This window comes from Mycteria americana, chromosome 5, assembly GCF_035582795.1.
Source record: "Mycteria americana isolate JAX WOST 10 ecotype Jacksonville Zoo and Gardens chromosome 5, USCA_MyAme_1.0, whole genome shotgun sequence".
Taxonomy (NCBI): Eukaryota; Metazoa; Chordata; class Aves; order Ciconiiformes; family Ciconiidae; genus Mycteria; species Mycteria americana.
The window spans coordinates 33274493-33299892 of record NC_134369.1 but is presented as its reverse complement, the minus strand read 5'-3'; the positions used below and the strand labels follow the sequence as shown (position 1 = coordinate 33299892).

General features: G+C 38.5%; 1 protein-coding gene across 3 annotated transcripts; it reads right to left on the bottom strand.

The window, feature by feature from the left end:
- Positions 1-819: 819 nt before the first annotated feature.
- Positions 820-24543, bottom strand: TMEM62 (transmembrane protein 62). 3 transcript variants are annotated; one of them, XM_075502826.1, is made up of 15 exons: positions 24331-24534; positions 20639-20750; positions 19377-19514; positions 18209-18254; positions 14439-14580; positions 12229-12353; positions 11959-12081; positions 10944-11099; positions 9299-9458; positions 7547-7660; positions 6510-6594; positions 4889-4993; positions 3903-4021; positions 3523-3593; positions 2824-2991 (listed from the first exon to the last, which is right to left on the bottom strand). In XM_075502826.1, the coding sequence occupies exons 1-15, from the start codon at positions 24511-24513 to the stop codon at positions 2967-2969; spliced, it is 1704 nt and encodes a 567-aa protein (XP_075358941.1). In that variant the 5' UTR covers positions 24514-24534; the 3' UTR covers positions 2824-2966. The 3 variants fall into 3 exon arrangements, with proteins under 3 accessions (XP_075358940.1, XP_075358939.1, XP_075358941.1); XM_075502825.1 differs by lacking the exon at positions 3523-3593 and having other exon boundaries at positions 820-2991; positions 3987-4021; XM_075502824.1 differs by lacking the exon at positions 3523-3593 and having other exon boundaries at positions 821-2991; positions 24331-24543.
- Positions 24544-25400: the final 857 nt, after the last annotated feature.

The window sequence follows — 25400 nt, the reverse complement described above, 5'->3', positions numbered from 1 at the left end:
ACCAAACCCAGGCAATTCATCAGGACAACACAGGGCTTGTTATCACTGGAATGTCTCGCTTCAGTCCACTATGTTGATTTGTGCCTTCTAGGCACCACAGGCCAACAGAGGAGCAAATGCAGTTTTCTTTGTTGGGTGGCTTGCAATTTGTCATAGTATCTGCCTAGTTGTCAGAGGTTTGTCCAGTTATCACTGGTTCATTTAAGTGACTGGTGATGTGGTCTAGGAGATGGGCTGTATTTTATGAAACCAATTTATTTTGTTTGAATTTTAAGGGAAAATATACTGTATTATGATTTTTGTTACTCATAGTTAACCTGGGCAACCACTTGCCTATCAGATAAGGACAGCTAAATTATAGGCTAGGTCCTAGTCTGTGCTTCTAAGAACTTTCAGCCTGATGAGATATAAAGAATTAAAAAGCTTTTAAGAAGGTATTGGTAAATAAAGTCTTCCTGTGTTAAAATGTACAGCTCAAGTAGGAAAGTTGATATTTTCCTGCTAAGGTTTTAGAATATTGGAAAACTGTTTAAGAAGGAGAAAATCTGAATTAACATGAGACAAAGTAAGTTTTACTTGTCTGTTAGGCAACAAAAAGCTGCAATAGCTGTGGAGCATGAGCTAAGAGGTGCTTCCTATGCAGCGTAGAGTTCTAAGTTTCTACAGTGTGCTCTTCACTGGGATACCAGGGCAGTAGGATAGTCCCTTTCTCTCAAAATTTATTACATCATTCCCACATACGTATATGATTCACACTTCAACCACGTTTCAGAGCAGTGATTCTTATTTGAGTCCTCGGAGCCAGGGATAGCACATCTACAAATAAAACATCTTTGCTCACCACACGAAGAATAGCATTGAGGGATTCTTAACAGAATTCCATCCGTCTACAAAACACATCCCATGGAGCCAAAAAGTAAGTATTTGACAGACTGTAAGATTTTTAAGTCCATAGACATTTTATTACATTGAGATTTGATTACATTGCAATCAGCTGCTACCACCACAACAAAAAAGAAGTATCATTTCAGAACAGGTTCTTGTCACAGGGTATAGATATGAAGTATTTTATTGCCACTTCTTATGCTCCCTGATCACATAAAAGTAATTTAATTGTGAAAAGTCGTTTTTTTTATTAATTTTTCAGTAGTGTTTCTCACAAGTAAATTTTGTGCCCTGCCTCTTTGGTTTTCTAACAGCTTTGCAAAACAAACTTATGTAGCAAGAAATGACATTCTGTATTCTCTTTAACAGTGTATTTAACTTCTGCAAATGAGAGCTGTTACTCTCTTTTTCCTATTATATCATCAATCATTGAGGAACAGGAATTAAGGAATCGGAAAACTGTCATCTTTTAGAAATAACAAAAAGTCTTAATTGTAATCAATATTTTCTTCCAATTCAATTTATTTTCCTGTATGTTCTACTACAGTCGTTGCTGTTTTTTTCTAAGGTGCCATAAATAAGATACTCCTTCTTCTTGAGGACCCATAAATACTTTAGGTAGTTTTAAAGTAACTTATTTTAAATATTTCACTCACAGCAGTCTTGTGAAGCAGGCCAGTGTTCTTACTTTACACATAAAGGCACCTCAGCTCTCTTGGCTCTGGATCATCACATTCTTCATAAATGTAACTGTTCTATCATTTTTAGACTTAGAAAAACTGAAAACAAAGAAGTGAGTTTTCCTAGATCACTCTTTGGCACATTTGACTGCAACCCAGAATACAGCCCTGAGTACATGCCCACTTACAGACATAGGCATCAGACCACACGATTCCTTCTGGCTCTCCCATCTTGAGGACATTGTCTCCATTCTTTGCTTTAAAGCTGAACTCTGACTACAGCTGGGAATCCCAGCAACATGGATCATTCACTTTCCTTTCACTGGTCAAGTGTGGGAAAATTGGCGACCTCAACAGTGGAAAACATAACTACTTCCTCCCAGAGAAAGAGCGCATGTTAATGAGCCAGCACTCCCAGGACAAGACCAACAGGCCATAACTCAGGTAAATATAAACACAAATACACCTATACACACCTCGCAGCCTATAAACTGCTCATATATAGCATTATGAACTGAGAAAAGTGTATAAGCATAGGACTCTTCCTGTGAAGGCCACCACAGCACCTTTGCAATAACCATTACTTCATAAAGACATCTAGTCTAGTCTTGTAAAAATATATGTAAATCTTGAAGTAAAAAGCAAAGTTAAGCACAAATCCTGGAGCTCATTATCAAGATCTATGCTAATTTTTCCCAGCATTATAAAAATCAAGAATTTAATGAATTAAAAATATTTTTCCATTCACAGTAGTAATGAGCAAACATTTCCATTTGTGATCCATACAGACATATCTATCTTCTGTATCACAAAACCCCCTATTATAGAGTTTATTATACAGTTCACTGTATTAATGAATAATGTATAACCGTATTATATAACGTGTATTATACAGTATATTGTATATGTATAATACAATAAAAGTATATAATACATATTGTTACACATTTATTATTTAATACAGCTCTGTAGCAGTGCAGGTGCAGCTTCAGATCTTACCACGAAATGGTTGGGCTGTATGGAATTCCAGCATCACAAAACTATAGGCTGTGCATTGACAGTTTTTAAGTCAAAGAACTTTGAATACTTATATTGTACTTCAGGAGCTCTGACAGTTTTTCATTTCTACTATGTAAGTTCTGAGCTCAGAAGATTTCAGTGTCCAGGTTTTATAAATCAGAGCTGAGGTCAGTGCCACCAGCCACGTTCTCATTGGGGAGAAGAAGAAAGCTAAGGTCCCATAGGTTCGCAGCAGGAAATAGCAGGAATAGACCTGCCAGGCCAGGAGGAGTGCCATTGCCAGGTGAACAAGCACAGCCATGAGACATCGGACGTGACGGATGTGAGAACAGAAGCTATAACCCTGGCATCGCAGCAACAGGCACCAGCACAGATAGGCCATTAATGGCAGGTTGAAAAACAACATCTGAAAAGAAGAGCAGAGACAATGAGCAAGCCAAGTGTTCTGGGTAACGTACATGAGGGAATAGAAAGAGAAGAGCATATAAAACTGTCCTGTTCTAAGGGCTGAGTACAATTCTCAGAGCTGGAATCTCAGCATGCACTTCCAAGACTCTGCTGCTGATAGAGCTGTGGCTGCCTGTGCCTCGGTCCCAGGCCAAGCATTCCTGCCCACTCCCTTGCAGTGGGAGGCACTGACATGCATCTGACCTTCCTTGGAGCTGGTTCAGGGAGCTAGACTTGGCAAAATACTAGCACAGTAAAAAAGGAAGGTCCTTATGTCAGTTTAGCTCTTTGACCCAGCCCACTGTGGTGTCAGACAAGTGTTAGCACTGGCATGAGGGAGGGACCATGAAGGAGGCAACACTAGCTTGGTCTGGCTTAAATGCCAAGAAACTACACCCTCTCTTTCAGACTAATGGCAGCTGGGAAAACTAGAGGGCAGGCAGGTCAGACTGCTGGGAAAACTGGACTGTACTTGGAGAGTGACACCTACTGATCTGAAGGGTTATTCGGTGTGCAAGGGCTGCCCTGGCCACTCAGTTCCTTTTGCTCAACCACTGCAACCTGTGCGTGAGCCGAGGACAAAAAAAAGGAGAGTGGTAAATCTGTAGAGATGGCCACTAATCCAGACATCCAGGGAGTCCAAAGTCCCTCATCAAATGGAAAGAGAGGCTTGAGAAAATAATGCACAACCTCCTTCCTTTCTGCCCTTTAAACTTGCAGAAAGGTAAGAAAGAGCTGTTGTAGTCAGGCATGGCCACTAATCTTCTCTATCCTTCCAAGACTCGTTTCTTTAGAAAACTATTTTAAAAAATCAGAAAAAAAATCTCAGAAGAAAGCAGTTTGTCAGCCTTAATTTTTATAAATATGTACCTGTAAAATCCCAACCACAAATGTCAGACTGCCCTGTAAGAAGGAACCACCAACGAACACCCCAAAGGAAAAACAGGCCCCCACCTGGCCATCTATCAGTTCACCTACAAACCACGGTCCTGAAAGAGAGGAAACCAAACATACAGCATCATCAGAAAATACAATATAGACATGGCCCTTTCTACTCCTGAGCACAAAGTGGTTAACAGGGGAAAATGACCTCTATTGCTTGTCTACAGTAAGAAGCCTAATGTTTTTATCTTCAACAAACAGCAATCTGATGAACGTTCCTGATGTGAAAATATCATGGTACACCAATGAGTTGTGGCATGCAATGAAAATACTTTTAAGTTGGTTTAATCTCTGTGACAATTTTCAACACCACATACAACATTTTCCTTATGAGAGAAGTGAAAAGATAGATCCTTTCAAATGCTGGCCTTTTCCCAGAATTACAGTAAGACATATGAAAGACGGTCATAAACAATTCCAGCTTGGCTCAGCTTAGAAGTCAAAACGGACAGGCTGCACTATGTTATGCATACTACACTGACTGCCAAGAAAGTAGCTATTTTAGTAACATATTGTCAGAGGAGAAATAAGCTAAAATTGTTAGCATCAGAGCTGAGATGTCTTCATGACATGTCATGTGAAACGTACATTCCATATACTCATTTTACACCAAGGTACAACCAGATCTTACTCAAAGAATAAGTAAAAACCAAATTAAATTCAAAAATACGCACTTTGCTTTCAGAGTAATTTAATAATTTAAGTGTTTAATTAATTCTAGGGCTTCTAAGTTAGGCTCTTACAAACAAACCTTTAGTCTCTTTGGACATTAACTTTTCAAGTTCCACATACATTTTGTAACTTAAGTAGATGTTCCCCATTCTCCAACATGTTAGAAGTCTAATTTTTCAGCCGGATCTAATGTGTAATTTAAAAATACTAATTTATGTCCTCCAGTACTTTAGGTTACTTACCCAGAATGGTGTATAAATTCAGAACCAGAATGGAGTAATAGAAGATGTTTGTTTTACTGAAGACATGAAGGGAATATAAAGTCAGAGTACGTAATCCTGGCTTTTCTAAAAAGACAAGATTTAAGAAAAATACACTTGATTCAGGTTGCAACATGCACACACACACACACACATATATATATATATAAAATATTGGTCTGAAACAGATCTGCACATTATTTACTCATGCTATTAAATAAGAAATAGAAAAATAATATTTGGTACGTCTACAGAACAAACGCAAGGGAATGCATTTCTATTATTAACTGTGATAACTGAAAGTAAGGAACTGATAAATGTAGCAATCTATGTTAAAAACAGCAGAAGAAGCTGCCATTCTAAATGAGTACACTTACTGTATGTAAATAAAACTGAACGACCATTCTATACCCAGAAAATGAAGTTAGCTAGAATGAAAAACATGGAGAAAGTTCATATTAAATGAAAAGTAAGAGATTCAAAACAGTAACTGTGCAAACCCAAAAGGGCAGGTCAGCATGGACTAGATTAACTGGATTTTCTTTGATTAAATCTACTTAGGGAGATCTGATAGCAACTCAGATAAAATGAAGGCTAGGTGTTAAAATGGCAGCATTCTGACAAGAGTGTGATGTTAGCAAAAAAAAAGCAATATTCATTTTCTAACTGAAGCAGACAATTCATAGATTGAGATCGAGAGAGCCTTCCTATAAAAGTTAGCTTTTAGAGTTTCACCTATTATGGGGCTGCCCTTCTTACAAAGCATTAACTCCCAGAGGGCAAGTTGCACCTTTGGAAATCAATGGCTCTAACAAATTTGTTCACTAATTTGTAAAACATTTGTCATGGTCTACAGGGACCTAGCTGATCACAGAGTGCTAGCTCTTCTCATTTTTAGCTGCGGAGTTCCATAAAGGGAACCAAAAATCTATTCTTTTTCTGTGTAAGCAGTTGCTGTAGCTACCTCAGGATGCTACGTGATTATGAGTGTAAAGGAAGGGACATACACTGACATGAATAGGAAGGGAGGTGGCTTCCAGAAAAATCTCATTAGTAAGGTGTGGTTCAAACAATTGTTTAAAGGATAAACACCACGAGCTTAACAGTACTAATTTTAATTTACCAGATTTATCAAGCTTGTTCATGTTCTCTGCAAAGATTAACAAAAAATATTTTTGTAGAAGGAAATCTGTTCCTCCACACAGGTGACAGAGGATTCTGTGCTAGCTGTAGTGAAACAAGCACACATACAGAACTAGTACAAAATAAAACATTCCTTTCCCTATGCATTGGATTCTTTAGTGAGAAAATTAAATGAAACCTTTAGACTTCAATTAATTGAATTTTTGTTTAAACAAAGATAGCTGATCAAGTTTTTAGTTTTTAATTTACTCTATTTGATATATTGGAGATTTTCTGGGTCCCCTTAAAAGCAAAAGAGCAGCTTCTGAGAATGCAATCAAACGCCACAGTACTAGATGCAAAATGCATATGGTGATTAACAGCGCAATTACTTATATATTGTTAGCATACAGATAAATAGTAAAAAAAGTTTAGGGAAAATTAGATCCTCTAAAAGCCACAGACAAACATTGTTTCATACCTTTGAGTGCTGGTTTGTGGAGGTATCTGAAAATAACGAGCAAGGCGATCTGAAACAGCACAATCAGTCCAAAGAGCACACGAGCCTGAAAAGACAGTTTTAACTCTAAGCCAGCCCTGGAGTAGTAGCTGCCTTTGAGTATGCCTTATGGATACTGCTAGAATGATACAAAGATTTCTAACTGAAACACATATTCAAAGCTTCATGGTGTCATTGAACTGAAGAGTAAAAAGAAATGTAACCGTTTCTAAGTTATTGGACTTGCATCTTACTGACTTGAATTCAGTTGGATGGCTGAAAGTGATAGACCTGAATCTTTCAAAAACAGGTTTTATAAAACACATCCATTGAACAAGGGTAAATACACTTCCTATGTAAAACATTTTCGGAGCGCTGGGCTGAATAGAACTGCAGTTCAAGGCATTGTGGAGAATATTGGTTACTGATCAACGAAACTAATACAATAATTTTGAGCCAATTATGATACTATCTACAGTCATGTGGACTTTCCTGTGTTGTTCTATAAGTGCACCTAAACTATTATGACATGTCTTTGCATGTACTGAGCTGTAACACTTCTGGATATGACCTGGAACTTACTGGAGACAATGGGAATGTTGCCTTCCTCTTTGCTAGAGCTAGCTATGAAGTCAGCAGCTGATAGGAGACTTTTTCCCAGTGCACATATTGCAACAGATCACAGGGAAGTTTTCTTTGATTTAAGGTTTCCTTTTTCCACTATCTCCAGTAGCTTCTTTTACATTTCTTGCTTGCACAAAATGTGTGTATACCTATGCCCAGAAATGGACAACTGTGAGTAAATCCAGGAAGTCAACTGTTTGCATGGCCATTGCTGCACATTTACGTTTGAAGCGTGCAACCTGAGAAAGGAAACTTAAAAGATTTGTGAAATTCCAATGGAGTCATATCTGGAAAAAGCAAAGTGCATTAAAGTCTACCAGGAATTAGGAAAATGCCTCCTGCAGTCTCTGGGGAAACCAACACAGAATGACAGCTGTTTTGCTGAAAGTACTTACTAGAACATAGTAGTCACTGAGAAGAATAACAGATGGCCAAAAGCCAAATCTAAGAGAGAGGTTTTCTTCCATAGCAAATATATGACCCCGCGTGCTAATTCTTCCTGAAGCATCCTAGATTGATATAAAATAAGAGAGCAATTAGATACCAGTAGTGCACAAAATATCTAGTTAAAGTTGCTAATTATCATTGCAGCTTTTCTGGAAAGATCCAATTGACGCATGCATGTCTGGCATACTGCTGTATTAAATACTTCTACCTACAAAGGATTACTTATTGTCAATTTTGTAGATTCAAGTAAATTGGTGATTGCAAGATCATAATCTGAAAATGCTACATATGAAGGAGATCCTTTCAGAGATTCAGCAACTTGTGGAAGACGGTGACTATTGGCCACCACCACCACTTGTTTTCCAAAAGCTCAATTCTAGATAATAACCCGTCTTAAAATATTTTGAAGCTTTGTTGTGCTTCTCTTCTGGCATATTTGCTAGAAACTGATATTGATAAACAATAACAGTGCTACATTTATTCAACAATTTGATATTTCTGCATGTGCAACACTGACACCTTATCTTCCAGTACATAATTGGTTTCTTTATAGTAAAGGATTCAGTATGTTTAGTGTAATTACAGCTGAGACAATATTTGGACAATCCCAGAAACAATGTACAGCAATTGAGTATTCATATTTTCTCCAGGTACTTAAGTTAATGCCTCATCCTCCTCGCTTTCCGAAAACTATTCAGTTACTGGGTGTAATAGTGATTTATGACTGGAGGGAAAAGGAAATTAATTTTTTAAAAATCCCATTCAGTTTTCTGATAACAAGCATGTATTTGCAAGCAAACTATTGCTACACAGGCCTATATAACCCTCTTCAAATGGTACTCAGTTTTGTGCATATGTTTTCATCATCATTAAAAAAACAAAAACCAAACCACTTATAAAATGCAGCTTTCCCAAGTAAAGCATCACAGAAATCGGTAACAAGCAAGGAGGTAGAACACTGGCAGTACAGAAAGGCCATTAGAAAAAAAAGCAATATTGCTCTTGTCCTGTGAGAAATAATGCCTAGCTGGATTCCACCAAGCAGGACAAAGCTGACTTTCCCATTACTATTGCACAAATGTGCAGAATGTTAGAACAGTCTGATCGAGTTCTTCGAAGGCCACCTGAAGGTACTAAAATAAAATACAGTACCAAGAACATAAGCATTCACTGAAAAACGTTTTTTTCACGCAGTAATCTAGTATCGGTTAAGTCTAATGTTCTGGGATACAGAAACCATATTCACTGTCAGCCTGTAAGAGATTATGAAAAGAACTTCAAACAGATAATCAAAGACAGCATTCCAATCTTCCAGATCCAGTTCCTTTGCCTTCTGAACTAACATGATGCTAATTCCTATTTTCCTTGATCAAGCCTGATTTTTTTTTTCCCAACCTTAAAAGTTAATTGTTGGCTGTTACTCAAAATAATTTATTTTTGACCAATTACTTGCTCATCTGTCATGTCGTCTTATATTTCTCGTGAAAAATAAGAATCCTTTCTTTTGTCCAGATGCTTTATGAATGTTTTAGTGCTCAGCAGTCAGTGTTTTTTCATTTAATAAGTCCTTTGTTTTTTGTAATCAGACAAATATTGTCTGTTATCATGTATTTTGTCCGTAGTTATGTGATGCAGAAGAGTGATGGAGCAGACATGACAACATAAACATTCAGTACAAAGAATGCCAATGGGTACCTTACCTGGACAGTCACATCTATGTGATGGAACCCTTCACTGTAGTTTTGCGGGCTCCACTTCAGTACATAGAGAGGGCCAGACACCTGATGCGCATTCCCCAAGTGAACTCCGTCTATATAGACTTTGATGGAGATAATGACAGAAGGAGAGAAGGCCAGAATTCTAAGGAGTAAATAAACAGCAAAATAAACAGATTTGTTACAGGACTTACAGATTTGTCATTACTTCCTGAAGAGAAGTCCCTAAAGATTATGCTACCTTGTTCTTAAGAGTTCAAAAGAGTTAGAAATTAAAACAGTGAAACATCTGTAACATGGTAGCTCTTTCCTACAGTTAAAAAGAGAAGTTCTGTATGGTATTGTGCAAAAGAATAGAACAGAAAACTAGGCTGTGGAACAGATGAAAAAGTGGCAGAGATCCTCAGGTCCTGGCAGAAATAATCTTAGAAGTCTTGCTGTCAAAACATTTGCTAACACAAGTGGGATGCATCCTCCTGCACACACAGACATGTAATCAAATACTTGTAGATGTCTTCATTAAAAATTGCCAGTCTCTCTCTAACGTCCTTTGTTGTTGGGTGTGGGTGTTTTTAGGGTTTGCTTTGTTTTGTTTTGTTTTTTTTTTTTTACTTTTTGCTAGTCAGAATATAACCTCTCAGTCTTTGTAACTGAATTTATAAGAAATGGAGTGGAACGCAAGACAGGTATTACATATCTGAGATACCAACAAATGTAGTATCACTTAGCAGTGCTTATATTCAGAGAAAGTGATACTAATATAGACTCAATACATTGCACATACAATTTCTTTCATTTCTGGTAAATACAAAAGGCATTACAGACAATGTTTCGGTCAAATGAAGGAGTCTCATATAGTTAATGGTGAATGATTCTACCAGTTCATATATTTAATATAATCATAAGAATGTTCAGATGAGGTTCTAAATAGGAAACTGGAAAGTAGGTAGACCTAGTAGGACACTGCTTCCTAGCTGAAAAGTATGGCAAACTTCTTTTGATTGTAATTCTGTGTATGCAACATACCCATATATTTCACGCATATTGGTCTAACAGCAAATATAAGATGTTGGAAAAGGCATAGCAATTTGAAATACAGATGAAAAAAATAAATAGAAAAGGTAGAAACAAAAAGATGGAGAGATTTAAAACAAATATGAAAATTGGCAGATGCTTAAGATGTTTTAATGTATAAGGGATGTAAAACTGAAAACACAAGAGGCTAAGAAGTCTGAAGAGAATAGAGAAAACACTTAGAAAAATAGACAAAATCCTGAAATCAACAGAGGCAATGTGAACACATGAGATTAACACCAAGGATTACGTGTTAATCTAACTCTACCAGCTTTGGTTACATAAAAAAGTTCAACTGACTTTAGGGGAAATAACTGCTTAAATGAAACAAACATGAATTACTACTATATAATCTCCTTTTATCACAGACATGATACAAAGTGAGCTCTCAGGAACAATCTTCCAGAGAAAAGTGAATTCTGAGAACAGTGGACATATGCATTAAAAAAAAGGTTTTGTGTATATACATATAAAAATAGATGTACATTATAACCAAGAAAGACCCCAACTATTAAAATATATAAATATATTGTGAAATCAAGAGATTACAGGGTACCTGATATGAGTGGAATAAAGAATTTTGACTAGTGGTTCATGAGCAGAACTGCTGTAAAGGAAGGATTTGGGATTGGTGATGAGAACTACAGGCCATTCTTCAAAGTTAAGATCTGCAAAGCTAAGGAGGTCATGATCAAACGCAAGGATCCGGTACCTATAATGAAAGGAAAAAAATGTTGTTGATACAAACTACTGCATGCACAGCTGATTCCCATGCTTCCCAAGTTCCTAAACAGAACTTGTTTGATTTATTTTCCATTTATTCTCTTCTGTAGTTGATCCCATATTAACCAACTCTGCTGTATTAACTGTACAGCTGGTTACCTCTGATCAGGTTCGTTTTATTATAAATCACTGAAGCACCACTCAAAATTCCAAATGTCAAGATCTGTTGAATTTTGCACATGAATCGGATAGATGAACATTATGCTAATGAATTCAAGTGTAACGCACATTACTGCAGTGTCTGGGCAGGTACTCTAGTTATGGACAAAGACCCCAGTGTGCTCTCTTCCTGTATGCACAGAAGTATCTTTCTAAGGATTACTGCAGAATAAAAGCTAATATACTACTATACATTCCATGTAGCATCAGACACTTTTTGATATGCTGCTAAGGTAACATTTCTCAGGTAGACTATTTTTGTCTCTAAAATTCTAACAGCTGGTACAGAGCATGGGTATTTTGAAGTAGTGATGCTGAATTTTATTACAATTTATTTGTCTACTTGGAATACTAAACACATACTAAATGGACATTTAGATGTCCTCTTTTTAATTTCTAAATATCAAGAATTAATAAAAAAATTACTTTACTTAATTTATTAACACACTGTTGGTATAGGGAAAAGAATCCCAAACTTATACATAAAGACATTTTTCAAAAGCATTAGTAGTAATAACCAGTCAGGCAGATCTAATGCTTCTTTCAAATTCTCCAAACAGCATAAAAGGGAATCACAGTATAACCAGGTAGGCTTCATATAATAATTTGCTCACGTAGGGCTTACTTACCTCCTATTATCCATCCAGTCTCCCAATTCGAGTTCCAGAGTGCCACCACGGTGTTGACTGTGCAAGGCTGGCATCAGCCCACCCATTGTATGGAGATGTCCACATAAATAGGCTGTGGCAGAACTAATAAAAGAACATAAGAATTGTGATTATTTGTGTGGGAAGGAAATACCACTGCAGAAAACCTGAAAAGTGACAGACAAGTATGTGAAGAGAGGCAAGAAACGTACTTCAGACTGAAAACATACAGGAGAAAAAGAAAGATCTTACCTCATTAATGTTCGTATTCCTGGGGCTGGGGAGATGATTGTTGAGGTGGGAAAATGGCCAAACCAGATAGTATGATTGCTGTGCAGACTTTCTGTTGCCATCAAAGATAGCTCTTTCATTTGATTCTAAAATGGGCAGGTGTACGAAAGACAACCAAACAAACCTGTTTAACATTGAGGCTATTTGGAAAGAATAGCAAAAGGAAAGCAGAAAGAAACTAATGAAGAATGCAAATTTTTTTTTTTTTTTAAATAGAATACTCTCAGTTGCTTCAGGGATCTGTGCACGAACAAACTGTCTTACTAGACATATCCCTAAAATCTGATGTTGGAAAAAGAAAGTGAAAACAAGCCACTCAACACCTTCTTTGCAACCAAACACAGGAAAAGTGCAAATTTAAGAAAGATATCATTTAATATTTCTATCCTTTCTACTGCTTATTTATATAGTCAAAGACAACACTCTTGAGTTGATTTTACAAACATCTTTACCTTACAATTATCATCCCTACTATCTCTTGAGTTGCTAGATGGCCTTTTATAGGTACGACAGACCACAGAAACTGTGCACCATATGCTTCAGTCATTTAACTGGATGAACTATGATGCTGAATCTTGAAAATATTACTCAGCCGTTACTGTTAAGTTAAGCAAAAGTAACACTTTACACAGCAGGTAAAATTTCTCTCCTTTACTTGTTTGACTTCTAATATTAAATCAAATCAACCACTTACTGTCCAGAGAGACTCCCAATACCAATAAGATCTCAAAGCCTAATAGAGGAGGCAGGAAAACTAAAACCAGAAAAGAAGACAAATCCACTCTTTCACCATCTTGCAGATCATGTTTTAGGGTAACCCAGAGAACCACCACCATATTCTTTTCCCTCCTACCTGAAAAGAAATGCTGAAGGGCATGAATAAAGGAAACGGAAATAAAGGTATATTGAAAAAGAATGGGTTCAGTATGCCATTCTGGGTTAATATAACAGTCTTATTAAGTGAAATTATATTTCCTTTGCCTTTATGAATTTGGGCTTTAAGAATAGTTTACCTAAGCCATGCAATCAAATCACTGATAGAAGCCTAATTTATTTTTCAGATTCCTGGCAGAGGTTTAATTCTTAAAAGTTACAAGTATCTACCTTTACTTTCAGTTTTGTGCAAAAATCTGCAAGTGATGCTCTCTGGACTCCTGCTGCTGGGTAGTTAGCAAGCAAATGCTTGACTTACAGCAGCCAAGGTCAGGAGCTCTAGACTCAACTGCGTTGAGTCTCCTTGAGAGTTTGTCTGCAAATCTACTGCACCCACTATGGATTACAGTAAACAATGAGAACAGTACGTGGCACTCCTACATCACCTTTCATCTAAGTATCACCAAGTGCTCTACAAACACTTAATTAAATGTCGAGCCTCCTTTAGACAAGATTAGAGGGAGAACATTTTACTTTTCATTGAGGCCGTTATCACAGGCAAAATGTGACATCTGTTTACTAGAACACAGTAACTCTCTGTCAACACTTCAGAAGAGTATCTCAAGAACAATAGCATATCAACAAACTACAGAGAAAACTCAAAGGGAAGCAAAATGTTATCTAAGCTGATATGCGATTTAAACATTGGGATTGATGTTATTCTTTCAGAAACAATACCATGTAATTTTTATGGTCTCAGAAGATCAGACCTCACTTTCATAAATGACACATTTCTTTATAGCATTATCTTTCACATTATTTCATTGATAAATGCAACTCTCTCATCTGTAATAGTAATGAAAAAAAGCATCTAACAAAGCAAAAAGGAGTGAAATTAGAAAGTTTGGGGTTTGTGTTTTGGTTTTTTTTTGGGTTTTTTTGGTTGGTTTTTTTTTTTTTTTTTTTTTTTAAACTTTACAGCATATAAGGAAATTATCCCTAAAGTCTAGCTAAATGCTAAGAAACTACTGACAGTGTTCTTAAAATGTCTAATTTGACACTTTTGTACTGGATTATTTCTTAAGAGAGAAAACACAGATACTGTATATGTTAAGTGACACATTCATTTTTCTAAATAAATGTCCCACGTGCATAATAACTTAAAAACGTAAAGACTCTTTTAGATGAATACAAATCTTTCAGACAATTCTTCTTTATAAAAACAAAGAAAAACTCCAAACAAACTGCTACAGAAGTAAAACAGCCAGCAAAATGGAATGCCAAGACTTATAAAATACCATGTTTAAAATCCCGAAGAAATTATAGGGTCTCTTAGGGCCTGGGCTGAGTGTGGCATCCACGCAGATGAATGAATAGTTCCCAAAAGAGGTAGTGTGGATGTAATGGAAAGAGCCATCTTTACGCCAGGCAGAGTATTTCCTGCCAAAATGAAATGGAAATATTGCTGTTAGGAAAGCTTGCAGCAATGACAAAAATGACCTACACAGTAGAAGTGCAAGATTTCTTGCATTAGGTCTAGCTCCATCTTGTTACTGCAGTAAAGGCTCTTCTTAAAAATCAATGGCATTGAAGAGTCTGTACTTCAAAGAAGATGCATTACATGGGTCATGTGTTAAGACAAGCAGCGGGTTAGCACACAAACATTTAAAAAACATGTTAGCATAACTACACTTTCCCTGAGCAACATGGTACTGTTTTATGGATAAAGGATAGGCCAGCAGCATAAATGATGCAGAACTACTAGGCAAGATGATCGGACAGCAGGATCTCACACCACTCTTAAGTAAAGGACATCTGCAAAGGAAAAAAGTTATTGTCTTGTGTTTATTGTTCATATCTGAAAGAATTTTTCAAAAATAATTTCTCCTTGCTTACCTAGAAATACCAGAGACATCAGTCTTGTCTCCACTATTTTGTTAGAGATCTCTTAAGTTACTCTGATGTAGAATGATCAGCTGTTGGCTAATGGAATAGGATTTTGAACCAAAGAAATATTGAACCTTTTCAGTTATTTTCCAAAAGATCCAAAACAGAGATGCTATGCTACACAACATCTTATAAATAGCAAAGAAGGCAGCATTTCCTCTTGCTTATTACTCTTCTTTGTTTCTTGACATAGCAAATCTTACCAGTTCTCCTATCACCTGTGGAATGTAATCAGAATTCTTAATTCAAAAAGTAAAAGGAGAGAGCAAAAACCATTGCTGCTCTTTTGCACGTTACTTGATGTTAATTGAGCTCTTGAATCTTAATCTTAAAATACTCTGAGAGAGAACTGTAAACAGGGAAGGACTTAAAACATGTCAACTAATTCCACTTCCCCCCCCCCCCCCATGGTTTTATGCTAATATTGGCCATGATAAATACATGTAATCATGAACATATACATTGCTTTCTCTTGTTCCATTGACAACAGATATTTTCAGTTTTTCTGACTTCTAAAATTGAAGTGCTTTTGATACTTTATGCTAGATGGGAATTGCACGTATCTTCCACTGGCAAAGACAGATAACATTCCAACTAATGGTACCTACTAAATTGCTCAATTAAGAATTAGATTCTGTAACTACAATGATTGTGAGTAAATCTGAGATTAACTAAAACTTATTGGGTTTAATTGGGGGGGGATTTTTTTTGTTTTCTTTCGGGTTTTTGGGTTGGGTTTTTGTGTGTCTGTGTGTGTTTGGGTTTTTTGATTCTCCCTGAACGATATATGGAAGCTAAAACATCCCTGAGTTCAGATGATGAGTATAGTTTGAACACAGCCATCCAGAAAGGAGTTCATATCACTATTCCTCCACCAATCAGAATAAACAATAAAATTGCCAGAAAGGTTGACGTGAACAGAATAAAAGCCAATACATTAAAAACAAGTTTCAGATATAAATCAATACTTCCAATGCCATAAAGACCCTTTCACAATGTTTATTTTTTCTGAAGTTAATGTTACCTTTATGAACATCATGAACTTCAATAAGAAACTGGAAGCTCAGTATCATAATCCTAAGATTTCTGCCTTTAGTGCCACTTAGAGTATGTGTAACAGTTGAATCATCCTCTGCTCACGCTGCAGACATAAAATAGGAACCCATGTTTTTGTGTAAAAATATTAATGTATTTCAATACAACTGCTGCCTTCTTTAATTTTAATACATAATGGACACCAGAATGTGGTGCTGAATAACTGTTTTCCCTAGCATCTATTCTTATATCTGCAAGCTACAGCGCTCTAAGGTGTACAGCAAAGAATGAATTATTTGTTCAGGATCACATAAAGGCAAGCAGATGGTGCCTTACTGTCGCTCAGACAAAAAAAAAAAAAAAAAAAAAAAAAAAAAAAAGACATCATCCTTTTGACTGTTTAACTTCGCAGGGGTCCGGGAGAAGAAAAGGCTTCCACAAGACTCCATTTCACTCTGCCACCTCCTTTCTCTCTTCCTAGAGCATGGGATATTGACTAAAAATTTTCTTAATATTTATATTTTATTAATGCATCAGAGTAATAAAATTGTCCCTGTAAAGACAGTCCTGCCTTTAGTGATGCTTAACAGCTTTTGAGGACTCTTAGTGCCTTTCTTCAGTCTTAGATAGAAAGTATGATAAATCTCATTAAAGTTTCTTTATTTTGCTATGATGACAGACTATAATGAAGCAAAACCCATTATGAGAACACATTTGTTTAGCAAGAGACTGTTAATTAATAAGCAAAGACTTTTTCACCTGACTCAGAAATTCTTAGGTTGGCTAAATTGCTTTGAAATTCCACCCTAATCCTTTCCAATCCCTTTTGCTATCAGTGCATCTTCAGTGTGGACTAGAGGCAGGTGATCCATACATCCTTCCAAACAGTAAGGTTGTCCAGGCCAAAGAACAATTCAGAGATGATCAGGCAAATTCACTGGTGCTACATCTTCCCATGTGTGTCACTAGGACTCTCTGATAGCAGCCTTAAACCAGAGTGGAAGACTGATACTAGATTGTCATGTAGCCAGAACTGTGGCAAAAGATATAGGGATGTGCACTGCACTAGTGCATCCAAAAGCCTTGTTAGCACCATACATTATCCCTTCATGGTAAATCCACATGTGAATTCCATGTTCTCCTGCAAATGCAACTGCTGTAGAATCCTATCCCACAGAATTTATGGGAAAATTTATCTGGTCCTGCTGGGGCACAGGGAACTGAAGCAAACTGAACTATCAGAAGTTTAATCTGTGTTCTTAATCCAAAGTGGATGGCTTAAGAGCCTGAATTAAAGTAGAATTTAGATTTCCAAGTCCTCCTCCAGTTCCAAAGAATCAAAGCTGAAAGCACCACCAAAATTATGAGACAAGATTTGGTGTTCAGATGTGAAGGGCAGGAGAAACCAAGAAGTTAAACACAAGTTACAACTTACACCTTTTCAATGCATAAGCAAAAGAGCTAGCTGAATAGGAGAAAGTTTCCTCACCTATGTTCACATTTAAGTCTCAAGTGTGCTCCTCAAGAACATTTGTCCCCCATCATCAACATCTGCCTTCTTGCTTCTCTCCTTTCAGTTTTCTAAAATGTCTCAGATGTGAAGAAATGGCTCAGATAAAATTTAGACCCATATGACATGAAAAGCCCTTTTGGGCAGGCAAAAAGAACATTAAAAAGTGAAATTTTCTCTTGCTTTCTTTTTATTTTTTCCATCTATTTTAAGGAGGAAAAGCTTTCTTTGGGAACACTGGTTTTACAGAAATATCTCACAGAACTGTTCTGAGGAAACTGAGCACAAAATGCACAGAACATTTCCTAGACACAGGCAGATTTACAATATATTCAATTACAAAACACAGAGGGATAAGAGATAAGAAGTCTGCACAAATAATTCTTTATTTTCTCAATCTATTCTGCTCTACTAACTGGCAATGGAAAGACAAAGGGAATAGCAAATATGATCCTGGACTATAGGAAAGTCAGTGAAATAGCTGAATATTCATATATATATGATAACTGAAAACAGAATATTGTTTGGTGAGTTTGACCATGACTATAATGGCATCTGTATGGTAAATAAAAGTACCTGTAATAATTCCAAACGCTATCCAGGTGTGGAATGTTGAATGAATCTGTAAGGGAGAGAAAAAGGAAATGAAGAAACTTTCAGATCAAATTGATCATTGACCTCTGTATTTTATTTCCTAATGTTGAGATAAAGCAGTCTCAGAAGGCACTGAAGAGCTATTTTTTTTAAAATGCATAATTGACAAGCAGACTGTCTAACTGTGCAGAGAAGACATTATATACTTGATGCAGTTGACCTAAAAGTGGGAATAGTTTTCTCATTTAAGTTTCAGTTCAAAGACAAAAGCTGTTGTGCGAATGCAAATTGTCATTTAGTGGCTAAAAGCTAACCATGTGTCTCCACTTTGGCCATAAAGCTTTTCAGAAGCTTTTTGGACTGGGTGCATGCTCTACAAGTAAGATCTAACTCATCCAAGGAAAATAAAAAGTAGCAATAGCATCAGAGAATAGCATGTGTAAAACACACAGCAACTTGGGGAGGTTTGTACTGCAACTGGGGTCCACCTCTCCATTAAGGCTGGTAACACGAGCCTGATAGGGAAATGGGAGTAAAATGTCATATATGGGCTGTATATGACAAAGCATGCACTTTTTTTTCCCCAGTGCTAGGCTGTCTAGTTTTGCCCTTCCTGTAACAGCTGGCTTATATAGCCTACAAGGTTGTTAGCTTGTGTTTTAATGCTTAGAATGTAGTGACAACTATGATCTGTACAAACTTCCATGTGTTCTTTCTATTTAAAAGAAACCAAATTTCCTTTAATTGCTGAACGTGTGATACTTTTTAACTTAAACCTGTGGGGGGAAGTCTATGAAAAGTAAATTGAAACCACTTCTTCAGTAGGGTAAGATTACAGTTTGCCCTTCCATTAAAAGATGGGGTATGTAAACTAACGACCTGGAAACTAACATCTGAAGCTATGTTCTACCACTTGCCAGGCAAAAGCAATAAATGAAGACTCTTACTTCCCTGGTACTAAAACACCAGTAAGTGCCTGTAAACAAAGTGTGCCCTCAGCAGAGCAGAGACGTGGATCGCAAGCTCTTCTACTGACTCACAACCACCACTAACATGCTAGTAAGTACTAACACTTTACCTCTATATTCTGACTCGCCTAAATCAGCTCTGTAATCACAGGAAAGAAAGAGATGTTTCATTTCCTTCTTACCATGATTCCCTTTGATGTCTATCCACTTGGTTTTTTCCATGACCCTTGATCTCTTCAGGATTGACTGGTAAGTTTTCCATTCTACTTCTACCTGCTCAGATCCCAGTTTATCTCTTGTCTTAGCATCTGTCAGGTCACCTGAAAGTGTACAAAGGTGAGATATAACTAGAGGCCTACACAGCTTACACAAATACTCTAACTAGGCAACCATGCAATCCAAGCCTCCTAGTGTAAGTGGCTGCAGGCCTCCTGTGTGCAATCCGGACATTCCCATCATCTGGTCCAAGAGGCTACTATAAGGGTAAATGCCGTCTAATGCAGATGCGGCAGCCTGTTCAAACATCTATCAACCATGTCACTGCAGCACTTTTACTAATGCCATGCCAAAGTAAAGAAAATTGTTATGCATGCATTATACCAGAAGATTCTAGTCATAGAAGCTTTGTTTAACTTCATACTTTCTTTATCCCCTCAAGCTCCAATTAAAGTTCAAACCATTCCCATTTCTGTTCATGTAGTAAAACCTCCCTGCATTGCTAGTTAAAAGATGAATGCTAACTATTTCTGAACTCTTAACTTAAAAAGCAAGCAGCAGATAAGAAACTTTCCGTAGAAACAAAAATCCAGGTCTAGCATTAAGATTCTAAAGCCTTGCATATAGTAATGGCTCAAAGCCTTTTTGATTTGCTTGCCAAAACTTAATCCATTTCAATAGCAATAGCAAGCTATCAAATGAAATGGCGAGGCTTATTTCACCTGTCTTGGTATATGTTCAAACAGAAACCAGCAATGGAATCTTACATTAGTTCACAGGTGAATTTCATACAAATGAGCAGCGATTGTTCTCAGAGAGGAATTGGCTCTTAATGACTAATCAGAGACATTGCTCACTTCTGTAATTTCAAATAACAAAGAATGATGTAGAATCACTACCAGGAGGACAAGGAAGGTAGCTGCTAGCAAGGACTAAGGTGTAGCGACAAATATTGGGAAAACAATAGCTATATTGCATAATTATGTCTTTGTTACATATAATAAATACTAAACTCACCATCAGACTCAAGACATTGAACAAAAACTAGTTCTCTTGAGTTGAGAAGTTATTCTCTTCTGCTTCTAGCAGTCTATCTTCAGCTGCAATTCCATTTCCATTGCTTAAGATACCTTAAGGTTTTAAAGTTCTCTCTTGAGATCCTAGAATTTTGCTTATTTGCTCTTTGACAGCGCATTCAACAGGAAATTCACACTTTTGAATTGCTTACCTGTTGCCAGAACAAGTGCTGGCTGAATTATATCAATTGTTTCAGAACAGAATTTTTCGAAGTCAGGAGCTCGTTTGGGATCCCGAAATCTACTGATATGAATATCTGACACCTGCAAAAGAGAAAAATGAAACACTGTCCCAAGCAGAGGGTTATTGCTGCCCGGGTTGTTCTGCAAAGCCAAGTACATAAGAATGCAACATAACAGCAGTCATAGGGATTCGTATCAGTGTAAGGGATACAGGGAGACACAGAAGTGGATGGCTAGGGGAGAATAAAAGCAGAGCAAGCATATGATATTGCATCTCTAACCCCTAAAATCACATTTACATCAAGAAAATTTCCTTAAATCTAGGGGCATACAATAATATGGAGAAATACTTAGCTATCTACAGTAAGTTTTGATGGCTCTAAGTGGCCTGTTGACTTTCAAAATCTGTGAGCTTCTGGTGCAACACAGTGATCTTGCTACAAGACAGAATATTAAGTAGTTCTGAAAAGCAAGAATAGGTTAAAGTTACCTAAGACGTAAAGCATACTGTTAACTAATTTCATACCTGGTGTGACATTTCCAGTATCTGGGTGGAAGGATTTCTAACATTCCCACGCATTTTAATAGAGCTAATAAGTGTGTTTAGATCCCATTCCATGAAGGCAAAGATTGCCCAAGAAATGATGATACCACTTGTACATAACTGTAAAAGATGCTGTTCATTTCTGAACCAAACAGTCAAAGCCCTCACATCAGAAGAGCCGTATGGGGTGGGATGGGGAGAATAAGAAAAGTAAGATTTTTTTTTTTTTTAATATGGTGGCTTTTCAGGTCTGTCCAAAATAAATCTCGGGTGAATGCTTTCAATTCCACTTTCCATTCCACTTCAGTCAATCAATTAATAAATTATCCTCCTCATTTTAGACAAATGGTATTTGATGCTCAAAAAACAGCGAGCACATGCTCATGGCCATCTGACAACATCACTAAATGAGAAGGAAAAACATTAACTTTTACATTCAATTTAATAAACTTGGCTCTTGTAAAGTTTTTTCCTTTTTGAAAATCCAGATAAAGTACCTTGGAGACAAAATGCCTTAGCTTCTACTTATTCAGTCATTTGAATATGTAGAAAACATTGCCTGAATACAGTTTTTTAATTCTGCTTAGGAAAATTCCCCATTTGCTTATATGGAACTTTTGCCTAGATCAGAATTGGATGCTAAAAGAGGTAAACACTTTTAGACATAACCTTAACTTCATTTTTATTGATACATTCAAGCTAGTGTGAATCAAAGAGCACAATAAAACTACCTCAGTACATCAAACCTAATTTAGTCATTGACAAGGATACATCATCTTATTTTGCTTCTCCTCAGCCTGTGAATTCATCCATCTCAGCAACCAAACAGAGAAAATAAAAACTTCCATTGTTGCTGTCTCCAGATTCTTGAGCAAAAAGTCTTTACAAGAAACCTTACTCCTCTTCTACTGATAACTACAGGGAATGTAAGTTTCCAATGTTTTAACAGACAGTGTTTGGGAAGCCTGATTTTCTACAAATATCTTCCCACTTTTTTCCCCTACTATGATGTCAGCTTAAGATTTACAAAAGGCTTTTCTTGTAAGTTCTAAGAGTTACAGTGTCCCGGACCTTCTGAGAGCTGGGACTAAGTTTCTGTCATCACTAAATATGAAGATCTTGGGAGTGGAGCTTCTCCCATTTTTTTTTTAATTAACTTCAAAAGATGTCCCAATAAAAGGGAAGTCAGTGGGTAAGGGGAAAAGCTTGCAATGCTCTTACTTAATTTCCCAAAATGTATGTAAAAGCCCACTTGCTGCATTTCTTCTCTCTTTCCCCTCCCTCTGACTTATGTGGAAACTTGGCCTCTCTCATTGCATCATATGCAGTAACTTCTATCAAAATGGGTTGGAAGAGACTTAAGGGTGAGGAGAAATCACCATCCACATTCCTTATCTAGACAAGATGTGGCTCAGGAAAGGCAGGCATTAACGAGGGAGAATTACAAGGCCTACAGCAACAGTAGAATGCATCCAGCTGACAGAAACGGGAGAAAAATCAACAGTAAGCTTGTCAAATATTGAACTAGAGTGCCTATTAGGCACTGGGTAAGAAAGGATTTTCTGCTATAAGAAAGGTGAAAGAGCCATTAATACAAGATTATAGTAAAAAGACTGCAATTTAGTTCCATTTAAGAAGAGACACTCCTGTGGATGGGAGGAAAAACAAGGCAGGAATTGCTGGGGGCGGAACCGATCATCTTGAGCTCTGTTCAGTGACCGAGGCTAGACCTATGGAGTCACCAGGGAGCCTGAAGCTTCTTTCCCACAACATCATCAGGCACAACGCTGGATTTAGTGCTTGATTAATTTCCAAGTTAGGTCAATGATAAAGCAGCCGTTAAAGGGCAGGTCTGAAAGAGAACATAACCACTTGAAAGTAAAGCCAAGTCTGAAATTAGCTGTGCTGTGACCTGTCCTTGGGAGACTCCACTTGAAGTAACACAACCACGGAGAACATGGCAAGAGAAGTATGGAGCTGCTCATGGTGCTTGTCAACATAGCTCTGCAGCTGCTATATGCTGCCGTAATTGACTCTCTTCAAGATAGCAACTCAAGATAGGGGCTTTATCTATATTAATTCAAGCATATCTCTCATCTTGAAATCTCCTCTGCAGTAAAGATAAGCCTTAAGTCACTTAAGGAAAAATTACTGGGAAAACTGACTTTGAAAATACATAGCAGTTGGAGAGAACAAAAAGACTAATAATACACCGGCTTATGCAGTAAGAGCACTGCCTGCAGCTAATACATTTAGGCAAAGTGTCCTTGAGTTTGGGAATAAAAGCAAAATAGTAAAAGCAGCCTGTTTGTTAGAAGTGTCACCTTGAATCACAGAAGGAACTGCACAGCAACCCCTGTGACATCTCAGCCGTCGATTACCTGCAAGTGTGTGCACAGCTTGTGGTTAGTTATACACTAAGTGCTTCAGGAATGCTTTGGGGGGAAGAGTCAGTAAAGAGGCCACAGAAGCACCCAGACGTGACAATTTACCTCCAAGACTATGCCAGGTTAATTCTGATTCTATGTTCAACCTGGAAACGAAGCTGTGAACATTTAACCTAACACACATCACTCTTACACTGGCCCAGGACCTGCCATTGCTAAAAATCCGTGTAACTATTTTCTCAGCCACACAACTTTCCTGAGTTTTGGAAGGGGAAAGGGACAGGCAGAGCCCGGATTTCTCACTATGATATTAGATAATACCGTACCGGGTACTGATGCAATATATAGGATAGTGTAATAATTAGGTGAGTTTTAATCACCTGCTTCTACCACGCACATCTTATCTTTTGGGTAGTCTAGCAAACTGGCCAAACACCTGTAACTTAGGCTTGACTGCGAGCCTCCGGGACAGCAAGGGGGACGTTTACGGGAGAAGGTGCCACAGCTTCTCACCGAGTGCGGGAGCCCCGCAGCTGGGAGCCCCTCGCTCGCCCCCCGCGCCCCGCCGGCGGCTGCGCTGTGCCCCGCCTCCCCGCCCGCTCGCGCAGCGACCTCCGCCGCTACGGAGCCCCGAGAAGCGGGGGGCGGCCGCACCTCAGCGCGGCGCCAACCGCCGCCTCTCGCGCCGGGCCGCCGCTCGGCCCCGCCTCCCTGCCCCGGCCCCACTCACCTGCACTACCCACAGCAGGTTGGCGGCCTCCGCTCCGGGGGCAGGCTGAGGGGCCCGCCGGCGCTCACCCGCCGCCGGCGGCGGCGGCCCTGGAGGTGTGTACCAGTCCAGCAGCAGCGCCACGGCGGCCGCTGTCAGCAGCCCCACAGCCAGCTTCAGCATCCCGCGCCGCGCTGCCACCATGCCCCCGCCCCGGACCACCCCCCCTGCCCGCCGCCGGGCAGCGCCGCTGGCTTCAGCACTTCCGCGTCGCGGGCCACCTCCTCGGCTTGTCGGGCCGCCCCTGCCGCTCGTCTATGGTTGGCTCGGAGGACCGATGCCAGCGCGGTGAGGGGGTGGGCGCTCCCCTTCTTGTGGCGGTTTTATTTGGCGAGGCCGTGGGACCCGCCTGAGGCTTCCCGGCCGCCCTCGCCCTGGGCCGGGCAGCTGCGAGCGGCTCTAGGCCGCCCCCGTGCCCTGGGTTCTGAGGGCGCCCGCTGCCCCCATAGCTGCAGGGGTGCCTGGAAGTGCCCAGGCTACAACAAAACAGGCCGAAACGTTACCTGAAATGTGCGGTCTGCACCAGTCCTTAAGCCGTTTTCGCGACTTGGGGGAAGTATGCACCGTAAGGAGGCCTCGGGCCATTTCTTCTGTCAAGAACGGTCGGCACAACAAACAGACGTACGAAGAGATGAGCGTCTCATCCTGCTTTCTTCAAGTACAGCATATAAACATTCACTTCTTTTTTCCTGTCAGTATTTATAATTCTACCTGCTCATAAATCTAGGCAATTGACTCTGGTTTTGCTCCTGACATACTTAAAAAGTCTTTTTATGGTCTTTTGAACATTTTTTTTTCATATACACCATTTTAAACCTTACTATAGCAACTGTACAGTTTCATAATTGGTAAGTTATTCTTTGCTATCAACTCTGTTTTCCCAACTGCTGCCCACATTTACTGTTGAGGTTTTTTTCTTACCATCTTAAGCATGAGTTTAGCTGAAAAGGCTTGTCACTTTACATCACTGTTTCCTTTGCTATTTAGTGTAGTATTCTCAAACAACTTTTCAGATAGTTAGAAGTTTCTAA

What these genes read in the sequence shown, in the direction of transcription:
- TMEM62 (XM_075502824.1), bottom strand. Translation starts at nt 24,513, where the DNA reads ATGGTGGCAGCGCGGCGCGGGATGCTGAAGCTGGCTGTGGGGCTGCTG. An exon ending in AGCACTTGTTCTGGCAACAG is followed by an intron (nt 19,515 to 20,638) that starts GTAAGCAATTCA and finishes GTACACTTTCAG; the next exon opens with GTGACCTGACAGATGCTAAG. An exon ending in GAATTTATACACCATTCTGG is followed by an intron (nt 4,022 to 4,888) that starts GTAAGTAACCTA and finishes CCTCTCTTTCAG; the next exon opens with GACCGTGGTTTGTAGGTGAA.